Source organism: Tursiops truncatus, chromosome 14 (assembly GCF_011762595.2).
Source record: "Tursiops truncatus isolate mTurTru1 chromosome 14, mTurTru1.mat.Y, whole genome shotgun sequence".
Lineage (NCBI taxonomy): Eukaryota > Metazoa > Chordata > Mammalia > Artiodactyla > Delphinidae > Tursiops > Tursiops truncatus.
In genome coordinates, this window is record NC_047047.1 from 66,453,287 (window position 1) to 66,475,766 (window position 22,480).

Here is a 22,480-nt window from a genome sequence, read left to right on the forward strand (position 1 = left end):
ACCCCGGTTCCAACTCCCCCTTCCCCCGGGCCCTCCCCCCACCCCCTTCCCACCAAGCAGTGGAGCGCGCACACACTCGGAGGCACCCACCAGAAAAAAAATAAACAAGTGGAGCCCCCAAAAACCGGGCCGCGTCAGACCCAGCCCCCACCTCCTCTTCCTCCTCGGCACCGCCCAACTCCGCAAAGCTCACCAGCGCCGCCGACGGCCCCTCCCGCAGCGCCACTCACTTCACACCGCCCTTCCCCGCCACCGCGCCACGCAGCCCTCCGCGCAGGCGCACGGCGCACTCGCTCGCGGCCCCACCTCGCCCGCGGCCTCCGCGCAATCGCACTGGACTCGGTTCTCCCGCCGCCGCCGCCGCGCCACTGCCTTCGCGCAGGTGCGGCGGCCTCTCTCGCTACTTCCACTGCGCCGAATCTTCGCGGCTGCGCAGGTGGCGCCCCTGAGGCTCTCAGGGTTTGCTGCGCCGGGGAAGCTCCCGTTACGCAGAGCGCGCGTAGGCAGCGCTGACCTTCCCGCTTCCCAGCTTCCCGGGTCTAGGGCGCTCAGCAGATGTGGTTGTGCTCTTTCCGCCTTGCTTTTGTTTTCTTGGTTTCAGTCCCTGGTTTTGCAAGTAGTTCCTCGTTCCTGGTAAGCGGGAAACGCGGACTGCGTTACCCATGTTGGAAACTGGGTTTACACGTTTGCAAAGCAAGAAGGGGTTACTCTGCTGGAGCAGTTTGACGTTGCACGTAAGGGGTTTCATACCTTACGGTTCCACAAGGTTGGTTGCCCAAGTGTCCCTGGATGAAATAAGTTAAAGTGGGCCCTGGGAGGGTCAGCAGTAATAATATTTTACATGGGTACCGTTGTCTGCCTTCTATAGAGCGCTTTCACATATCTTACATCTTACATTCTGTGGATACTGCTTTTCCACAGTGCATTTTGAACAAGAAAAATACCTTCATTATATATTGCTTAATCATCCTACCTTGTAATTGTTTTTGCATTTATCTCCTGCACTCGACCGTGAGCTCCTACACGGTAAACCCAATTTATCTTTGTGCCTGCAGCTCCCACTGTATCTGGTATGTAGAAGAGAGGGACAAAGAAACGCGGAGGCTCAGGAAGGTTGGTTGCCCACCTCTTCTTTCCACCACAGAATTCGGCCTCTAGAAAAGCAGGGGAAAGAGTAGCCACGCAAAGGATCTGGGTAAGCAAGAGTTTTTGGCCTGTTCTCAGAAGTGGTCAGACCAAAAGTCTTCACTCATTCCTCAGGTGTTTGTCCAGAAACTCACAAACAAGATGCTGTCTCAAGCTCAAGGCAGTGCTTCTCCCACTCACATATCACTAATAATAGCTAACATTTATGAGATCCCTGTATGTGCTCTGGCACTGTTTTAAATGTTATAGGACATATTTCATTTAATCCTTACACCAGCCCTGTGAGGTAGGTACTATTATTATCTCTACTTTGTAGATGGAATTTATTGAAGCACAGTATGGTTAAATACCTAGCCCCAAGTAAACGGCAGATCTGGGATTCAAACTAGTGCCAGAGTCTGCACTCAACAATTGTGATATACTCCCTCTCAGTGTATGTGAACTGAGATGCTTAAATATGCATGTGTTACAACATAAATGTCGAGAACACAAATCATACTTTTTTGGGGAAAAAGCATTATCCAATCAAGTGCTTTATGATGGTTCAGATGACTTACAGAGATAGGATTTCCTGATCCCTTTTTTTCTAGCTTTCTCTCCATTTCAAGATTTAGCTTGTGGATTGGTGGTGAACACAGAACAGGTGACAAGCTATAATGGTGATCCTGTCTGGAGTAGTTTTCACAGACTCTTATTGCCACCAGTTCATCTTAGGGCCTTTATAGGTGAAGAAATGGATCCTCATCAAACTCTTTTGTTAATGACCATTTATTTATACCCTGCTTTATTCCAGAAGAAGGGATTTAAAGTAACTTACGTAAATACATGAAGTAGGATAAATTTAAAATATGTACAGAGAAAAAGAGCACAAAAGAAAACCAAGAGTGGGGAAGATAAGATAAAACCAGCAGTATTGTATGTAAAATGCATGGTGTAAGGTCCTATGGTTTGCTAGGGATAAGTCACAAATATGATTCTAAGCTTTCTAGCAACCAAGGAAAGTTGCAACCAATGAGAAGCAAGTGGAGTAAGTGTTCTGGCTGAGCTGGAACTGAGACTTGAATAGACCAGCTTGTGGAGTTGGATGCCACTTTCCCAAATCTCTTCCATGAGCCTCTAAACGAGTAACAGAATGTTTAGAACACTTAAGGTGTCTTCTTATCCTCCAATTTTCATGGGGCCCATGAACCCCGTGAGAAAGAACTTTGAACCCTGTCCTCCATTAGGGTTTATATATATTCAGATATATTTAAGGGACAAGGGACACTCAAAGGAAACTGGATTGAACAGAGAGAAAGTGAGCATCTTAGAGAAAATCACCCCAAGTGGAGGAGGGCAGAGAGAGGCCGGTCTCAGCAGAGTTCTGGGAGTCAGAAGAGCTCAGAGGGTGGTTCTGAGTACCGTCTGGTACTGCCTGCAGCTGGAGATGCCCCTTCACCCCCACCCCACCAGGTTTTCTAGTGCCTTCGAATCCTGGGTAAGAAGGGACTATTATAAAAATGAAAGAGCTCTATCACTAGGGGCCCAACCAACTTTCCTGTGGGATCCCCCTCCAAAAATATTATATAAGAATTCAGAATCAGACGTCTTCAGATTTTGAAGCTTAGTGCATATACTATGTATTACTTAACACCCCAGCAGCTTCTGGGGCAGCTCACTATAAACTGAAGCATTATTTTTTTTTTAAAGAAAATCATATGAATATCCATGTCATGTAAGGTAAATAAAGACTGCATTTTGCCTCATATCAGTTCAAGTCAGAGTTGCCGTTAAAGCAGCCTCCCCACCCCGAATAAAACGTATTTATTGAAGGAAATTGGAAAACAAAGAAAAAATATAAAAATCACCTATAATTTCACCAGCCATAGCTAACCACTTTTCTGTTTTATTTCTGAATATATATTTATATATTTTATATCATATATAATATAATTATATATTTATTTATATAGACATATATATGTCTATATAAATTTACACCAAGGAAGTAGAGCATTCTTATGAAACTTTTCGTAAGCCGAAATGTCATAAAGCAAAGAAGCAATTACCCTAGGACACATCTTGCTAACAGGTGCACAAAATAAATCGAGATAAAGCACAGATGCTCACAGACACAGTTCAAAGTTATGGCAGCCTGATGCTGAGATGCTGAGTATAGTTCCTAGAGAAGGAACTTGGCGGTGCTTGATGTGTGCATTTCCTCTGTAATGGCTTGCTGCAGAACTAACGCTAATCACTATTTTTACTTTTCGCCTTTTTTTGTAACAGTGAAAATCCTCTTTGGATTTCTTTTGGTTAGCGGAAAAAGATACTCACGTAGGTCTTTCATAAAAGCAAAGTTGCATACAGTGAACTTTCTAAAAGCAGGGAATAGATAGATAGATGTATACCCATTTTGTAAAATGGGGATCATTCTTCACTTCCATTTCATCCTACTTGGTTATGTGAGTTTTCGTGTCACATTTATGTGAATCTCAGTTTTCAAAGTTTATTTAGACCTTAAAATGTGGATAAGCGGTTGAGGGCAGAGGAAGAGGTAAGAGGTGGAGATCCAGAGGTCAGAGGAGACAGTGCTGCAGGCAGCAGCAGCAATAGAGGCAGTCAGAGCCACGATGAGGTTCAAGGGTAGGCGGGTACCAAAGAGACAGAAGCCTCACTTGACAGATACTGACTCTCAGGAAGTTCTTGGCCTGAGTGTGAGCAGTGGTCCATGGGCAGAATGGGGGTTGTCAGTTAGGGAAGTCAGCAGCTTGGAAGCAGGACACGAGAAGGCTGCCATTGGTGTAGGAGCAATGTGTGGTGGGCAGCAGCTCTGTAGAGCACCTGAGCCTGGAGACCAGGAGACTTTAGAGCAGAGGACTGGCAGGGAGTGGTTCTGATTGCATGTAGGAAACTGCCTCCCTCTCTTTCTGGACATGTGGCAAGACTTAGGAAAAGGATCAGGCTAAGGTCCCGCTCCTGATGAGACCAGGATTGTTAATCCAAGAGACTAGAGGGCAAACTATTAGCTAGACTCCCAACCCAGTGTGGCTTTAGATAGTGGTGTGTGGGAGCCAGCTTACACTGGCTCATGAGAGCCAGTTGTTAAACTTTCAGAGAATTTTGCAAGCCAGTTGTTAAACAGAGTCATTATTTAAAAAGTAAATTATATAGACTTACAAATAAATATAACAAAAACAAAGGTAATTATTGCTCAAGATTCATCACATTCTATTTATGTTGCTACATTTTACTATTATGTATAGTCTAAAGGTTGTTAACATGTACTGTATCTGTATGGTGGAAATACTGTATAATGAAATGCTGCTATGCATCTCTTTCCAACTCTACCTTCAGTGATATTATATTGGCCATAGTGAGAGCAGTATTTACACCAAGGAAATTAGCACATGTTACAAATCTATCAGCTTTTTCCACCAGAAAGCTGGTTGTTAAACATTTACCAGCATACCACTGGGCTTCGGGAGGCATAACATGCATGTTAATATCCTTGGGTAATTCCAGAACTGTCTGTGGAGGGAAATTGGACTTTCTGATTGTAAAGGACTTGGGGAATCATGATTTAGGGTCTTAATAAAATCATGATTTTATTTGTACTTACTGACAGGAAATACCTGGGCCAGACTAGTGCTCAGAGGAGCCCAACTATCACTGTGCTGAGATCAGAAAGATGTCCCTATGGAGTGTCCTCAAAGAAGGCACTTTGGAACACAGTGAACAGCAGCCTCATGATTCCTTTTAGTAAACACAGCACAGACTTTCATAGGGATGTTTTATATGCTTCTTGATATTAGCCAGTAGCCAATATGGTGTGAAAGTGAATAGGTTTAGGTAGCAAAGTGTGAAGGTTGTGATAGTGATATATAGCTCTTTGCTGCCTTGACTAATCCAGGATAACTTATAAATGAATGAATCAACATTCATCAGGCTGTCCTTCCATGAATATGATTCCTCTTAATCAAGTCTTTAATAGTCTTAAATGGCAGTAAGTTCTAAATTTTACTAGATATACCTTGAGGGCAGCCATTCTGTATATCAAATGTCATAGACTTTTGTAGTCAGCTTAATTCAAGGATACTGAGAAACCAGACAAGGACACATGCATCAGTAGGAGGCCACCCCTGTCAGTACAGAGCCAGACCTGGCATACACCTAGGCAGGGCCAAGAATTTTGCTTAGGATTTACTTTTGGTTTCATTTCAATACACACGTGAGAGAATAATCAAGCACCAGAGTGATCAGCTAAGCCATAAGGCACGTCCTCAGTCATTTTAGCCCCCCAAATTATAAAGCCAGGTATAACCAAATACCTCTTCCCCTGCCCTTGGCCAAAACCCTCCCCCTTTCTCCAGTTCTGACACCCCCAACTCTCTGTCTCTCTCTGTCTCTCTGTCTCTGTCTCTGTCTCTGTCTCTGTCTCTCTCTCTCTCAGTGGAACATTGTCTCTTAAGGAAACTCTCTGGTGTATGCTTCAAGATAAAATGATCACAAAATAAATGCCTAGGTTAGCGTGGGGTTTCTGTCCAGACCGGCTGCACCATGTCGAAGGTTTCCTTTAAGATCACACTGACGTCGGACCCGCAGCTGCCGTACAAAGTACTCAGTGTTCCCGAAAGTACACCTTTTACAGCAGTCTTAAAGTTTGCAGCAGCAGAATTTAAAGTTCCTGCAGCAACAGGTGCAGTTATTACCAATGATGGAATAGGAATAAATCCTGCACAGACTGCTGGAAATGTTTTTCTAAAGCACGGTTCAGAACTGTGAATAATTCCTAGAGATTGTGTTGGAAGTTGTTAATATCTGCTGCTTGGAACATAAAATCCCCTTCCAGAATAAATATTGGTATTTTTATTGTTGTAAAATTGGAGTCAGGCATTTGAAATCCTATGAAAACACCAATAGTTGATGAAGTAATGAAAGGTAACTCTCTGTCCCTTCTTGTTGTTCACACTCTTCATGTGAAGAGGGGACACTTCTCTGTTGAGGGTGTCATCACCATAGAAGGTCACATTACTACCTCACAGCACACACAGGTGGTTCGTTGGGGGTAAATGGATTATCCACCTGTGTCATAACTGGAGGGTGCTTCTGATCATTCTTTCTGAGAACATTTGGAAAAATGAAACTTACTGAATCTTCCTATTTGTCTTTGAGTTAAAAATGTAAAAACTTATCAATCCATACGTGGCAGTTTGCTTGATAGCATCTGACTTGCAGACACAAAAATAGTTGAATTCTTCATTATATATCATTTATGATAAAGGATCACATCAATGAATAACTGTCTTTTTATCATTTAGCTTGTTTTAAAGTTTCAAACTTCTTGAGTTCTTATAAATTTTAATTTAAAATTCAAATAGCCAAAAATTGAATTTTTGATCTAGCCCCTTACGTGTAACATTGGTATCCCATGCCAAAGAGTTTGAGACTACAGTAGAAGCATCAGTTGCTGAATTATGCATTCCTTTATTGATCTTTTTTAAAAAAAACCTTTAAAACAGAAATCCTAATATCCTAGAATATTAGGATGATATTTCCAAATAACGTTCGGGGAGAAAGTATTGTTGTAAAGAAGATCTATTGTTCACAACAGAGCTCAAGGAAATGCTAACTGAAATGCTCACTAATTCTACCTACTGAAGACCCAACATTTAAGGAAGTGTTAAGATTAGTTACTAGAATGAATAAGAAGCTAGAAAAGGCAGATGGGGAAGCCCAGATGACCAGGCTTCTAGTAAGAAGGAAAGAAACAAAAATGAAGGGGAGCAGAAAGCTGTAACAGAGGGTCACAGAAAAGGCCAAACTGGATAGACAAAACTGCAGAGGCTATGTTGGGAAGAACTGAAAGGAAAATAAAATACTTGACATTGTTATAAGGAGCAGAAGGCAATCAGAGAAAGCAAAGCGTAGGCCTTGTCAACATACAGATTTCAAAATTCCCCATAGAGAATCTAAAGAATGATAGGCATAAGGGAAGATTTTGTTTGCCCTTATAGAGGACATCAATATCTGTGCACATCTTGAAAGGTGAAATGAAGGCTCGTAGTGATTGAAAACTGGTGCTTGACTTGCTGTATTCTAGATGGTAAGCTCTCTGTAGGCAGGCCTGGTGTCTGTCTTGCTCTTTCTAGGCCTGGAAATGTAGGCTTTCATTGAATATGTGTAGAATTATTCCTGGATAAAGTATTTCTAAGACCAGTTTTTATCTAAGTGTGCATAGGCTCTAGGTTCATTGGGAAAAAAAATAATGCAACCGAATCAGTATCCGAAGGGTAATGTTGGTTAAGTTTAATGAAGTAACTAGATATTGTTCATATGTTTGACAAATGAACGGCAGGATTCTGAATTGTAAAGGGAAAAAAAAATTGTGCTGAGGTAGTATGTTGCTAATGTTTGGGGAATTTTTTATTTTTATAAACAAAGTCTGATGCTTAAAGACTCCTGGTCTTTAACAACATTAAGCCTCAGTGAACCAGAAATTTATGAATACACATTTTCTGAATTTTTGTTTTATTTAGATGTCCCCCATTCTGTTTCTAGCACAAAATTCTGCCTGATTTGTTACATTAATAAGTTTTATGATGTCTTGTACCATAATTTGTTTAATATTTTTTTCTTTGGTTGGAAAATTTTATTGCAGTAAGTTCTTAAAAAATATTTTCTTAAAGAACTAGACATTTTGTTATTAAATAAATGTGATCTGTAACTTTTTGTGCAGAATGTTTTGAAGTGTTGTATTTAGTTTAAATGCTTTATTGGTACATAATTAATATCTTGTGAAAATACATTTTCTTATACCATAAAAAGAATAAATGCCTAGTAATTGAAGGAGTTAACTGTATAACTGTTAACTATAAGACAGTTAAAGTTGGAGGGCAGCTATCACAAAGGATGACTAATTTTTGAAGAGTTGATCTGTGGCTCTTTTTTTCCCTCATAACTAGATTACAGGGCTGTCTATTTAGGTCACTCCCTAGTTTGTTACAATAAAACCATGTCATCTACCTATATGAGATTGTTTCTCTTTCAGTGTTCTCCTATCTTTCTCATTCAAAGATATTTAAGAAATAACTCAATGTGTTTGTTGGTGAAGAAAAGTACACCAAATGGGAAAGTTTGTTTCAAATAAAACAGTTTAAGTGTTTTGTTTCTAATGAAGGTGGCTCTCCTCATATAGTATATCAAAATTATGTTTGTCACCTTTTCAATTGGAGAAGGTTTGCTTCTGAATGGTTTCATAAGTCTCTGTTTCAGTTGGCTTTGGTAAATAAAACAAACAAAGGGATATTAAGTTTTTAAATGTAGTTATAAAATGAGTGGCTCTCCCCTAAGACCACATTAAAATTAATGGCACGTATCTCCTAAAACTAGAACCAGATGTGTCTGTGAGCTGTGAAAAATATTTATTGGAGTGACATCAACCCTAATAGACCCTTTTATATAGGAAACACTGGTTAAATAGAATATTTTTCAGTTATTCAAATCTTGATTCAAACCAAATCTAGTCTACTATAAATACATTCTTAATTGAAATACCCTAATGTTACTTATTATTTGAGGACATCTTATAGCGAATAGACCTCCAAAGCAAAGTGAATAATGAATTGTTTCAGTATTTACGAAATATTTAGTATGTTTGATTCTGTACTGAAGAAAACATGATCTTCCCAACTTTCAAGTGGTTTAATGGCTATTTGGGAAAATGACCACAAAATGATTTGGATAGTGGGAAAAGCATTGGCTTGAAGTTGGGAGACCAAAGTAGCTGCATACCCTTAAACAAATCTCTCTGTCTTTCTGAACCTTGGCTTCATTACCTACAAAATTAGTTGCATTAATGATCTCCAAAGTTTCTTCCAGCTCTAACAAGTCTTTGATTCTAGGACACACAAATGAAACCCAAAATGTAACATAATATTGTACAGGCTGTCCCCAACTTAGGAACTGGATCAACTCCAAAAGGTCAATTGTTTGGAACACAGAATATATTTTCCCACAGAGACTGTGGTACAAGTGGCGGTTAAATCCTAGATCCGTCTGCAAAATCAATTTAATCCTTAATGTAACTGTAGAAGAGTATCCATGGTAATATGGACTCTAACCACCAATTACGTATAACAAAGTTTATGGGAAAAGCCATTGAGGGATTCCAATTTGGTATGGCAGAAAACAGCTATCAGGGTTTTTTCCACTACCTGAAGCAATAGGCATGAAGCAATTCTAGTTCTAATTTACAGGCAGACCTGGGCCCCAAATGATAAACAAAGCCTGGACTGGCAGCATGGAGAGTGAGGCTCTGATACCTCTGATCTCATAAGGGGGGCAGGGGTCGGGGTGGCTGAGGACAGTTCATAGTGTCTGGAGTTTTGGTTGCCAGGAAGGAGTTGGCTCCAAACAAAAGGATAGGGAATGTAAGGGCAGGAGGAAAAAAAGGGAGTGAACATGTATGTGCTGGAAACTTTTAAGAGAAAAGATGCAATTACTTTTTTTTTTATTGGAGTATAATTGCTTTACAATGGTGTGTTAGTCTCTGCTTCACAACAAAATGAATCAGTTATATATATACATATGTTCCCATATCTCTTCCCGCTTGCGTCTCCCTCCCTCCCACCCTCCCTATCCCACCCCTCCAGGCGGTCAGAAAGCACGGAGCCGATCTCCCTGTGCTATGCGGCTGCTTCCCACTAGCTATCTACCTTACGTTTGGTAGTGTATATATGTCCATGCCTCTCTCTTGCTTTGTCACAGCTTACCCTTCCCCCTCCCCATATCCTCAAGTCCATTCTCTAGTAAGTCTGTGTCTTTATTCCTGTTTTACCCCTAGGTTCTTCATGACATATTTTTTCTTAAATTCCATATATATGTGTTAGCATACGGTATTTGTCTCTCTCTGTCTGACTTACTTCACTCTGTATGACAGACTCTAGGTCTATCCACATAAAAAGGAATGAAATTGAGCTATTTGTAATGAGGTGGATGCAATTACTTTTGATCTCACTCCCTTTGTGGTTGAGGAAGTTGAGATCTAGGAAGGGTACATTGCACTGACTTAATAGCAAAACTAGGACTTGAATCTAGACCTAATGATTCTTAGCCCAGATCCCTCCCCTCCCCTCTCCCCCTCCCCTCTGGCTGTCATGCTGTGCAAGAACCTACTCTCTTCATCTGCCTCTGTTTCCTGCACAGGAATCCCTAGAACCCTTTACCCCCACCCCATCCTTATCCTATTTTTCATCCTCTGGTCTTCCAGGGCAGTCTGGTCAACGATCAGCACAGCAGTTTTCTGTTTGGCCCATATGTGGTTTAACAGTGCCACCAACTCAAAGAATGACTTTCTAGTTGCCAGAAAGAAGCCCCTCAGACTCCTCTCCAGTTTGGTACAAACCACCTAGAGAATGAGACTGAGTAATCCCAAACTCTAGTGACATTGAGGTACTTCTAGTAGTGATGTTTCTGTTAAGTCAGAACCCAAACTGGCTGGGCGAGCCAGTGTCCCAATGCCCAGGTGACAGGCATTGCTCCTTTGTCAGAAAGAAGGCTTCTGGCAGGAGGTTCCTAAGTGTACCATGTGCTGGGAATTTTTACTATCACATTTAATCCCTCTAAAAATCCTGTGAGGTCAGTATTTTCCCTTTCATAGATGTGGGAATGAAGACTCAAAAGCCTTCGGCTTGCCTTGAGTCACCAGGTTGGTCTGATTTCTGAGCCCTGCTGGAACAGCCAGGCAGCGCACCTTAGAGACTGGGGCTGGTTCGGTGGACCAGCTCTGGGACACTGTTGTGAGAGGAAGTGGGAAGTGAGGAGAAGGGTGGGCCCTGGCAGTGGCTGTAATCTGCTTTGATGGCAGGGATAGCTTGCTCAAAGCAGGATGGGAGTGGGCAGAAGCTGAGTGATTTCTCAGTAGGGCAGATACTTCCGGAATGAGAGGGAAGGAGGGTTCATTCACACCTACAGCCAGGGGGAGGGTGGGGAATGCCTGTCCCACACACGTGAGAGGGCTCCCGGGCCAGGCCAACAGTCCCACTTACGCAACCCTGATTTGTCCATATTTTATGCCAGGCCTGCAGGAGTGTGGTTCAGATCCTGAGCTTTTTAGAATTCCTGAGGGAGAGAACAGTGAGGTCAGGTAAGGCCATAATACAACTGGTGCAGCTGAGGGGGCTTGAGCTGGGTTGTGAAGCATTGTGGGGTTTACATCAGTGCCTTTCACATAAAGTGTCTGTGTGTTTGTTGTCAGAATCATCTAGGGAACTTTTGGAAAATACCAATGTTTGATTTCCCTTCCTCCCCTTAGGAAGTCCTATCTAATTCTCAGCATTGGGAGTAGACGAGTAGATAGTTTCAAACAATGCCCTAGGGAATTCTCATAGGGACATGCATCCCTCCTCCATTTTTCACTGGCATTGATCTCAAAAGATAAAGCAAAACATAACAAAGAGACACTCAGGTAGGAGAGCCAGGGGAGGGCTCTTCCGGTGAAGGGATCTTTTCTGGTGAAGTTTGCAAAAGTATAAGGAGCCTGGAATGCCTGGGGCAGAGGGTGTACTCAGGGAGTGGTAGGAAATAGGGTGGGGTGGTTAAGATGAGCAGTCAAGAAGGAACTGGAATGCTGGGCAGGAGAGTTTAAACCTGATGCTGTTTGAAACAGGAAACTGTTCATGTATTCTCATTCAGTGATTATCTATTGAACACCTACTCTGTGCCAGGCACTGTGTTATGTGCTGGGGATACAGCAGAGAACAAAATAAAGTGTTTGCTCATCAAGTTTGTATTCTGGTAGAGGAACTGTAGGGTGATCAGTCCATCCCAGTTTGCCTGGGACTTTCTGTTTTCTGGGGTTTTTTTAGGGGGGAGTTAACATTTTATTATTTTTAAAAAATTGATTAATTAATTTACTTATTTTTGGCTGTGTCAGGTCTTGGTTGCGGCACGCGGGATCTTTCGTTGCAGTGCGCAGGTTTCTCTCTATTTGTGGCGTGTGGGCTCAGTAGCCCCATGGCATGTGGGATCTTAGTTCCCTGACCAGGGATCGAACCCTCATCCCCTGCATTGGAAGGTGGATTCTTAACCACTGGACCGCCAGGGAAGTCCCAACTTTCTGCGGTTTTAACACTGAAAGTGCCTTGGCCCAGGAACCCCCTGGGCAAAGCAGAATAGTTGGTTTCCTAGGAGGTGGAATGTGCATGCATGCCTGTGTAATACTAGGAGTCATAAAGAAGCCTAAAGCAGGGTAAGCAGTTGGGGATAAAGAAAAATGCTTTTTTAGAGGGGGTGGTCAGGGAGGATCTCTGAGAACATGATAAATGAGTAGCAATCTGAATAAAATGAGTGAGGGCCATGGAAATATCTCAGAGTAGGTTGGTGAGGGGTGGTTATTTCTAGCAGAGAGAAATACCGTGTAAAGGCCCTGAAGTGGAAACATGCTTGACATAGATGAAGAATAGCCTTGGCAGAGAGGTTGAGAGAAGGAGGTCCCAAGAGAGTGAGCCGTGCCGGAGACACTGGATTATATTGAGTGTGATGGGAGGCTGAGGACAGAGGCATGACCTAATCCCTCAGAAGGTGGGGAAAACAAGAGTGGGAACAGGAAGACCATTTAGGAAGCAACTTCATTAGGAAGTCTTGAAAAGTTCCTTCTCAAAAGGTTTGATCAGGGCTTCCCTGGTGGTGCAGTGGTTGAGAGTCCGCCTGGCGATGCAGGGGACACGGGTTCGTGCCTCGGTCGGGGCAGGGCCCGTGAGCCATGGCCGCTGAGCCTGTGCGTCTGGAGCCTGTGCTCTGCAACGGGAGAGGCCACAACAGTGAGAGGCCCTTGTACCGCAAAAAAAAAAAAAAAATCCTTAAAAAAAAAGTTTGATCAGAGAAAGAGCAGGATACAATGCCATTCAAGTAAATGAGCCTGGGCAGGATTGGGCTGACCCAGGCTGTGCTACGGTGATGACATTGGGAATGGAAATGTGGAAACATCTAGAACTGTCTTGGAGACAGGGTTAACAGAAGGTGGTGGTGCAGGATTTACAGGGGGATGAAGGAGGGTGATGATTCCAAGCTAGTCTTCCACACATTAGTTTTCCTAGTTTGAATTTCTCCCTCAATTGTCCTGATCCAAACGTCATGGATCATGAAGTTTTCTACTAGAATGAGGAAGATTCCATGGTAGGGTCGCAAGAGCAGGAACTTGGGGTCATACAATCCAGGGCACACACCGTGGCTCCATCACAGACAAGCCATGCCCCTCAGACAGCTCACCTAATCTCTGGGGCTCTCAGTATCCCTGCCAGTAGAATAGGAATGATACTGCCTGGCAGAGTTGGGAGCACTAAATGAAGTAACACTCATAGAGGACCTAGTTCAGGACACGCTGTTTACACCCTGGGAGTTCAGTATGTGTGCCTGCACATTTTCAGAAGTTATCAGTACTCTATATGTCATTTTGTGCTCTTTGGCCCCCTTTCCCTCTCCCCCAGCCTGCTTATGCCATACACACATTTCTCTGTGTTGGTGGAGTACACACTCTGGTCATCTTGTTCTTCTTCTTCCTCTTCACTGGCTCTGCCTATGTTCAGATGTGCCTTTCCTTTCATTTGGACAGTTTTAGAAACCTCCCAACCAGTCCTCCCATCGTCCAGCCTATACTCTTATATCCTTCAGGCCACATCATCTTCAGTATAAAATCTAAACACCTGAGCAGGTCTTGCAGAGTCCACGTTGCCTCTGCCTACTTTTCTGTAAACTCTGCTCCCTGATTTACCCCCGTCTTTGGCCCCACCCTCCATCCTCCATCCCTGACAAGTCTACTGTTTTATTTCTTGTGCTCCCATGGTAGTTTGTACCTACTGAACTTATCTCCCATTATTTGTGTGTAAAAAGAGCAAGGTATTTGGTGCAGGGGTTCAGAGCTCAGTCTCTGGAGCCACCCAGCCTCCATCCTAATCCCAGCCCTGTTACTTATCAGTTGGGCCTAATGATTAGGGATTAATTAAATAAACGATGATACTTCCCTAAACTGGAATGCCATGACCTTGAGCAAGTTATTTCATCGTTGTGCTTCAGGGACAATAATAATATCCAACTCACAGGGTTGTCGTGAGTATTAAGAGTTAATACATCTGGGCTGCCCAGGTGGCACAGTGGTTAAGAACCTGCCTGCCAATGCAGGGGACACAGGTTTGAGCCCTGGTCCGGGAAGATCCCACATGCCGCGGAGCAACTAAGCCCATGGGCCACAACTACTGAAGCCCGCACGCTTACAGCCCATGCTCCCCAGCAAGAGAAGCCACTGCAATGAGAAACCCTCGCACGGCAACCAAGAGTAGCCCCCGCTCGCCGCAACTAGAGAAAGCCCGCGCGCAACAGCGAAGACCCAATGCAACCAAAAATAAAAATAAATAAATTTATTTAAAAAAAGAGTTAATACATCTAAAGCACTTAAATAGTACCTTCTATGTAGGAAGCCCTCCAGAAACATTGCCTATAATTATTACATCTATCTCCCTGAGTTTGAGTTCCTTGAAGGAAGAGACTAGAGATCTAGTCTTTCAAATGTTTGTTGAACAAAGACATAAGTAAACCTCCTTTTAAAGACATTATTCCCCCTTTTACTTAATTTTTTCTCTTTTAATTTAGTTTATTTATTTTTGGCTGTGTTGGGTCTTCGTTGCTGCATGCGGGCTTTCTCTAGTTGTGGCGAGCGGGGGCTGCTCTTCCTTGTGGTGCGCGGGCTTCTCATTGCGGTGGCTTCTCTCATTGCAAAGCACAGGCTCTAGGCATGCGGGCTTCAGTAGTTGCAGCATGTGAGCTCAGTAGCATGGCACCCGGGCTTAGTTGCTCCGTGGCATGTGGGATCTTCCCGGACCAGGGCTTGAACCCAGGTCCCCTGCATTGGCAGGCAGATTCTTAACCACTGCGCCACTGGGGAAGCCCTTAGTTTGCATTTTTAACAAGCCTCTCCGTTTTTCCGGATAGTGATTTACTACATTTATAATCAGATGTGCAAACTTCTGGTTCATTTTTCTTAATTACTTATGGAATACAGTTGGATGTTGACCATACATATTTATATCAATTTTTATCAATATATTTTGGATGGGAAGATCCTATTTATATATTGAGCACATGTATTTTCTTCATTCTGTGTTTTCCTTTAAGTATATATTTTGTGTTCTGATGTGTTTTGTTTATTTGAACTCATCTATTTTGTCTCTACCAAAAGCATCCATTGAGTAAAATAGTAGACTTTTGGAGCTTGGAAGAACTTTAATGTCATGGTCCTTATTCTTTTCATAGATGAGGAATCTGAGGGTCCAACAAATAACTTGAATCCTATAAACCAATAAGAAGAAAGGCAAACAACCCAATTTTTAAAATGGGCAAAAGATTTAAAGAAGCATTTCATAGAAAAGATTGTCCAAATGTCCAGTAAGTGTCTGAAAAAGTACTCAACATCATTAGTCACCAGGGAAATGCAAATGAAAACCACAGTGAGATACCAACTCATACTCTTTATTAATTTTATTTATTTATTTATTTACTTTTGGCTGTGTTGGGTCTTTGTTGCTGTGCGCGGGCTTTCTCTAGTTGCGGCGAGCGGGGGCTGCTCTTAATTGCTGGGAGCAGGCTTCTTATTGCGGTGGCTTCTTGTTGTGGAGCATGGGCTCTAGGCCTGCAGGCTTTAGTAGTTGTGGCACGTGGGCTCAGTAGTTGTGGCTTGCGGGCTCTAGAGTGCAGGCTCAGTAGTTGTGGCACACGCACAGGCTTAGTTCTGTGGCATGTAGGATCTTCCTGGACCGGGGCTCAAACCCATGTCCCCTGCATTGGCAGGCAGATTCTTGGGCTTTTTTTGGTGTTTTTTTTTTGCGGTACGCGGGCCTCTCACTGTTGTGGCCTCTCCCGTTGTGGAGCACAGGCTCCGGACGCACAGGCTCAGCGGCCATGGCTCACTGGCCCAGCCGCTCCGCGGCATGTAGGATCTTCCCAGACCCGGGCACGAACCCGCGTCCTCTGCATCGGCAGGTGGACTCTCAACCATGGCGCCACCAGGGAAGTCCCCAACTAATACTCTTTAGAATAGTTAAAAGATTTGAAATTATCAACTGAAGGTATGTTTTAGAACTCTCACACATTGCTCTTGGAATGTAAATTTGGTAGAATTGGTTTGGAAAACTGGCACATTTATAAAAGCCAGATCTAAGGCTACCCTATGACTTAGCAGTTCCACTCCTAGTTCCACACCAGAAATGGGTGCGTGTGGTCACTAATAGACACAAACAAAATGTTCATGACAGTTTTATTTTTAATAACCAAAATTTGGAGACAAACTAAATATCCTTCAACAGGAGAAGTGATAAATTATAGTGTATTCACATGGTGGAATTTTATACAGCAAAAACAGACGAAACAACAATCTACTGCTATATGTGACAACATGCATGAATCTCACAGACATAATGAGTGAAAAAAAGGAAAACATAAAAAGTATATACTAGGGAATTCCCTGGTTGTCCAGTGGTTAGGGCTCCGAGCTTCTACTGAGGAGGCACGGGTTCGATCCCTGGTCAGGGAACTAGGATCCTGCATGTGGTGCTGCCAAAGTATATATCATATGATTCCATTTATATTAAAATCAAAAACAGAACAAATCAAAAGTGGTAAAAGTAAGGATAGGATTTACCTCTGGAGCATAAGGATATTGGCTGTAAAGGACAAGTGAGAACTTTCTGGGATGTTGGAATATCCATTATGATGATCTAAGTTTGGGTTAAACAAGTATATACTTACACAATGTGTATTTAAGATTAGTATGCTTTACTGTACGTATAGATAGATACAGATATAGCACCTCAAAGAAGAGTATTACCCTAAAATTAAAGAAAATTTTAATTTTCTTTTTTGTGCTATGTGTTTTAAATGTTCTCACCTTTTCCTCAGCTATATTTACCAGAAAGTCTAAAATGAAGTCATGATAAATCATAACGAGAGAAAAATAGAAGTTATTATTTTTAAAAGCTAGAGTGGTATCTCAGCTTCCTATCCAGATTTAGTGCCCTGAGCCCTGGACCTAGCTAAAAATAGTTCAGAGCTTTGCCAGCTGGTGACCTGGGAACTGGGCTATGTTTAGCAGAAACCAGCACGTGAGTGAAATGGGGGAGAGCCACGTGGAGCACTGTGGGTCTGGTAGGCATGGCTCACTCTCAGCAAGCTGTTTGAGCCATGCCTGCCGTCAGTAACTCAGACTGTTCCCTCCACTGCAGACCAGTGGGTAGTGTAGGGTCACAGTTTACTGGTGAGTGGAAATGAGAGGGAGAGACAAGAATCCATACTGATTAGAAGGGCAGAGGTCCAGCACTGGGAGACTGGACATAAAGGAAGTCAGAGTAGTTAAGCCCTGGCTAAACCCAGGGTGTACCTTCCTTTTTTCTTTACCAGGTTAGACTCAATTTTTGTTTTTTGCAAAAATGTATTCATTTCTCAACAACTCTATTTTATCTTTTTTAATTGACGTATAGTTGATATATAATATTGTGTTAGTTTCAGGTATACAGTAAAGTGATTCAGTTATATACATACCTTTTTCAGATTATTTCCCATTATAGGTTATTACAAGATATTGAATATTGTTCCCTGTGTTATACAGTAAATCCTTGTTGCTTATCTATTTTATGTATAGTAGTTTGTTAATTACATACTCTGCATTTATCGGCCCCCCACCTTTGGTAACCATAAGTTTGTTTTCTTTGTTTTTGAGTCTGTTTCTGTTTTGTATATAGATTCATTTGTATTGTTTTTTAGATTTTACATAAAAGTGATATCATGTAATATTTGTTTATCTCTGTCTGACTTACTTCAAATAGTATGATATTCTCTAGGTCCATCCATGTTGCTGCAAATGGCAATATTTCATTATTTTTTTGTGGCTGAGTAATATTCCATTGTATCTATTGGGTTGACCAAAAAGTTCTTTTGGCTTTTTCCATAACATCTTACTTACTGTAACTTTGTAGTATTGTCTGAAGCCTGGAGGGTTATGCCTCCAGCTTTGTTCTTTTTCCTCAGGATTGCTTTGGCAATTCTGGGTCTTTTGTGGTTCCATATAAATTTTAGGATTGTTTGTTCTAGTTCTGTGAAAAATATTATGGATAATTTGATAGGGATCGCATTAAATCTGTGGATTGTTTTGGGCAGTATGGCCATTTTAACAATATTAATTCTTCTAATCCATGAGCATGGGATATCTTTCCATTTCTTTGAATCATCTTCAGTTTCCTTTATCAATGTTTTATAGTTTTCATCATGTGTCTTTCACCTCCTTGGTTAGGTTTATTCCTAGGTTTTTTGTTTGCTTGTTTGTTTTCTGCAGTGATTTTAAATGGTATTGTTTTTTAACTTTCTCTTTCTGATATTTCATTGTTAGTGTAAAGAAATGCAACACTTTTCTGTATATTAATCTTGTATCCTGCTACCTTGCTGAATTCATTTATTAGTTCTAACAGTTTTTATGTGGAGTCTTCAGGGTTTTCTATTTAGAATGTCATGTCATCTGCAAAGAATGACAATTTTACCTCTTCCCTTCCAATTTGGATATGTTTTATTTCTTTTTCTTGTCTGATTGATGTGGCTAGGACTTCCAATACTATTACAAATCAGTTTTAAATGTTATACTTAAGGAAACCAGGTGCAGAACTATTTAGATTGCAACGCTTAAACATTCCCTGAGTGGTTTTGCTGCTGAATCAGCCTAACTGGAAGAATTAGCTTCACTTAACCTCTTCCTCCTGTAATGTGCCCGTCTAAAATGTAGGAATGACTAGTGTAATTATCCGTGTCACAGAGATGTTTTGAGGCTTAATTAAATAACCCACTCTGAATACTCTGAAGTATTCAGAGAAGAAAGGGTTAATAGGAATGGTGCTGCTCTAAGTTCTACTCGCAAACTGACAAGTTACCAAACATGGTATGTGGTACTCTAGTTCCAAACATACTAGCATGGTACCTCCAAGATTTCACCCGATTTAGTTAGAATCACCATCACTCAACCAACACTAGTTGAGAGAACTCTGTTTCTACATTGTGTTCTTCTTTTTTTTTTTCCCAGCCACACGGATGCGGGATTTTAGTTCCTGGACTAGGGATCGAACCCATGCCCCCTGCAGTGGAAGCATGGAGTCTTAACCACTGGACCACCAAGGAAGTCCCCATTGTGTTCATTTTTTAAAGGAAGGTGTAAATATGAGGGTAATTCATAACAAGTGACAACTTTTAAAGAAATGACTTTAAACAACTTGATATGTTGCTGTTGTCAGTAGACAGAACTTTTAGCCCCAAAGTAAGATGCAACCTGACTTTTAAGGCAGGGACAAGGATGTGCCAAACTCTGAGATCAAAAGTAAGCTTTAATTCAAACATGGTGGATGCCCTTAGAAACTTTCCTAAAAATAAATCCATCCTGCTGCATGATTTAGAAATGGCTTAGGATACCATCTTTTCCAGCCTTAAGAAGCAAAAACCCCAAAATGTCATCAATGAAAAACAATCTGGGAGATGCTGCTAAAACTCTGTCAAGGGTATGGTCTCCCTTCCTACAGTAACCAATAAACTTGGCTTTGCTTAATTAAAAAAATCAAATCTGTGAGCAAACAGGAATGCGGTGGGCCAATTAATGGCAATGAAGATGATGACAATAATGGTGGTAATAATAATGACAGGAAGCAGGTATTGAGGGCTTACTAGGTGCCAGACACTCTTCTAAGGGCTTTACATGATCCCTGTAGTAGCCCAGGAAGATAAGACCTATTATTATCCCTGTTTTACAGACAAACAAACTAAGGCTTTGGAGAAGTTAAGTAACTAACTTGCCTAAGGTTATATAGCTTAGCAGCAGCTTTCAAAACTTTGGTGTGGGGACTTCCCTGGTGGCACAGTGGTTAAGAATCCACCTGCTGAGCATATCCAAAGGAGGGCCTCTGGAGTGTGGAGTTCCGGAGTTTGGAGGATCATATGTTCCAGCAGAATATGCTTCCTTCAGAATTGCTGAACAGATTTTTACAAGAATAAGTACTGATGATGATATTGAAACAAATTCATCAACATTTATGAAGGAAATGAAAGAGCCATCATTTATTAGATGAGAAAATGAGTCACCATAATAATGATGAATGAAAATACTGCTCGTTATAAAGTCAAGGAAGCTACCCTGTGAAACTGGGCTATCATTCGGCGGTGTTGTTGAGTTTTCCCTTCTAAATTCAGGTTATAGGTTATTACAAGATATTGAGGGACTACCCTGGTGGCGCAGTGGTTAAGAATCTGCCTGCCAGTTGGGCTTCCCTGGTGGCGCAGTGGTTGAGAGTCTGCCTGCCGATGCAGGGGATGCGGGTTCGTGCCCCTGTCCGGGAAGATCCCACATGCTGCAGAGCGGCTGGGCCCGTGAGCCATGGCCGCTGGGCCTGTGCGTCCGGAGCCTGTGCTCTGCAACGGGAGAGGCCACAGCAGTGAGAGGCCGGCGTAATGCAAAAAAAAAAAAAGAAAAGAATCTGCCTGCCAATGCAGGGGACACGGGTTCCAGCCCTGGTCCAGGAAGATCCCACGTGCCACAGAACAACTAAGCCCGTGAGCCACAACTACTGAGCCTGCACTCTAGAGCCCGCGAGCCACAACTACTGAAGCCCACGCGCCTAGAGCCCATGCTCCACAACAAGAGAAGCCACCGCAATGAGAAGCCCGTGCACCCCAACGAAGAGTAGCCCCCACTCACGACAACTAGAGAAAGCCCACGCACAGCAGCAAAGACCCAGTTCAGCCAAAAATAAATAAATAAAATTAAAAAAAATAATAAGTAAAGAATCTGCCTGCCAGTGCAGGGGACACGGGTTCAAGCCCTGGTCCGGGAAGATCCCACATGCCGCGGAGCAACTAAGCCCGTGTGCCACAACTACTGAGCCTGCACTCTAGAGCCCGCGAGCTGCAACTACTGACCCTGTGTGCCACAACTACTGAAGCCCTTACGCCTAGAGCCTGTGCTCTGCAACTAGAGAAGCCACTGCAATGAGAAACCCGCTCGCCCCAACTGGAGAAAGCCCACACGCAGCAACGAAGACCCAACGCACCCCCAAAAAATTTTTTAATAAATTAAGTTAAAAAAAGAAGCAAACTTTGGTGTGCTTACAGTTCCCCGGAAAAATAATTTAAATCAATATTCCCAGCCCAACACCATAGATTTTGATTCAGAAGTGTGGGACAGGGCCTGAAAAAATGCATTTTTAATAAATAACCAAGGAACCTTTACTGTAGGTGACCTTCAGACCACCCTCTGGGAATCAGTGACCCAGTTCTAGAAAAAAGGAGAGACTAGGAGTAAAAATTTGCCAATGTTTCTCCAGCACTGGCCTTCCCTGTCCAGCTGAATAGTAGATCATTTGCCCACCCGAGACTGTATGTCCTTGCAATGAAAAGAAAGACTGCTTAATGAATATAGCCTTTCCAGACATCGAACTTGATTTGTTCAACTTCCATATTTAACAGTTAACCATCTGACTTTAATCTGATTTCTTAAATATGTTTTCCTACCAGCCAGAGTGTGTGCTGACCAAAAACATGAATTTCAGTCAGTAGTTGTAACTCTCACGGGTAACGAATAAATGGCATTGTACTTTATTAGTCTACTATAAATCTGATTAATGTGAATCAATTCCCCAGAGCCAGCTCTCTCCCGAACGAACTGAGAACCATGACTTTATGAACCTGCAAACTTCAGGGCCAATGTACATTTGGAGGCCTGATTTATCCTTTCCTTAGTATCACTGAGCTGGAAGACACATTTTGAGACCCAGAATCCTGACATCTCCATCCCTCCAAAGGGGTAAGTTTATCAAATTTAATAAAACAATTCATAAAAAGCCATTCACTTGGGCTTTAGTCTTCCTTCCTTGGCTTTTAAACACCTGTGACCTTGAGGGGCACGGTGATGAATTTTTAACATCCTTGCTCTTTTGCTCTTCTCAAATGTCATTTGGTTGATTTGGAACATGGTATTACCTGGTAAATCTGGAAAAGACTTACAGATGAGTTTGGCCAGAGACAATGCTACGGAGACTGAACCAACCCATATTACACACCCACCTTTCCTTATTACATATTTTTAAAATAGAACAAAAACATGAAGCAGGCAAAAAAAACATGTTACAGTTTCCACAGTCCCTCTAAATGAGGAAATTATCAACGTATTTGCCCCTGCACACATTCCACATCCCATGCTGTGGATGGAAGACTTATTCTTATTCCTGCTCTCTTCCCTGCCAGCCACCCTCTAGCCTTCTTTCTCTTCCCTCGCTCACCAAGC

At 42.3% G+C, this 22,480-nt stretch overlaps 2 protein-coding genes and 1 long non-coding RNA gene across 4 annotated transcripts in view; 2 read left to right on the forward strand and 1 right to left on the reverse strand.

The window, feature by feature from the left end:
* Positions 1 to 317, reverse strand: part of PPP1CB (protein phosphatase 1 catalytic subunit beta) — a 37,610-nt gene extending 37,293 nt beyond the window's left edge. Inside the window, exon 1 of one of the 2 annotated variants that reach the window (XM_004324313.4) lies at positions 194 to 317. The gene's annotated coding sequence lies outside the window, so the exon portion shown is untranslated. Of the gene's footprint in view, positions 1 to 151; positions 171 to 193 lie in introns of those variants that run through there. The other variant, XM_073791481.1, reaches the window with a different exon arrangement.
* LOC117307936 (uncharacterized) overlaps positions 195 to 22,480 on the forward strand; it is a 130,059-nt gene continuing 107,773 nt past the window's right edge. The window contains exons 1-3 of the long non-coding RNA XR_012325763.1: positions 195 to 766; positions 1,056 to 1,195; positions 19,238 to 22,000. This is a non-coding gene — a long non-coding RNA (uncharacterized lncRNA). The remainder of the gene's footprint in view (positions 767 to 1,055; positions 1,196 to 19,237; positions 22,001 to 22,480) is intronic.
* LOC101339975 (ubiquitin-fold modifier 1) lies at positions 5,670 to 6,080 on the forward strand. The gene has a single exon (XM_004324314.4). It carries the CDS (start codon positions 5,686 to 5,688, stop codon positions 5,908 to 5,910), a length of 225 nt encoding a protein of 74 aa, XP_004324362.1. The 5' UTR covers positions 5,670 to 5,685; the 3' UTR covers positions 5,911 to 6,080.

Excerpts from the sequence above, each read along its gene's own strand:
- LOC101339975 (XM_004324314.4), top strand. The coding sequence starts at position 5,686 with ATGTCGAAGGTTTCCTTTAAGATCACACTGACGTCGGACCCGCAGCTG.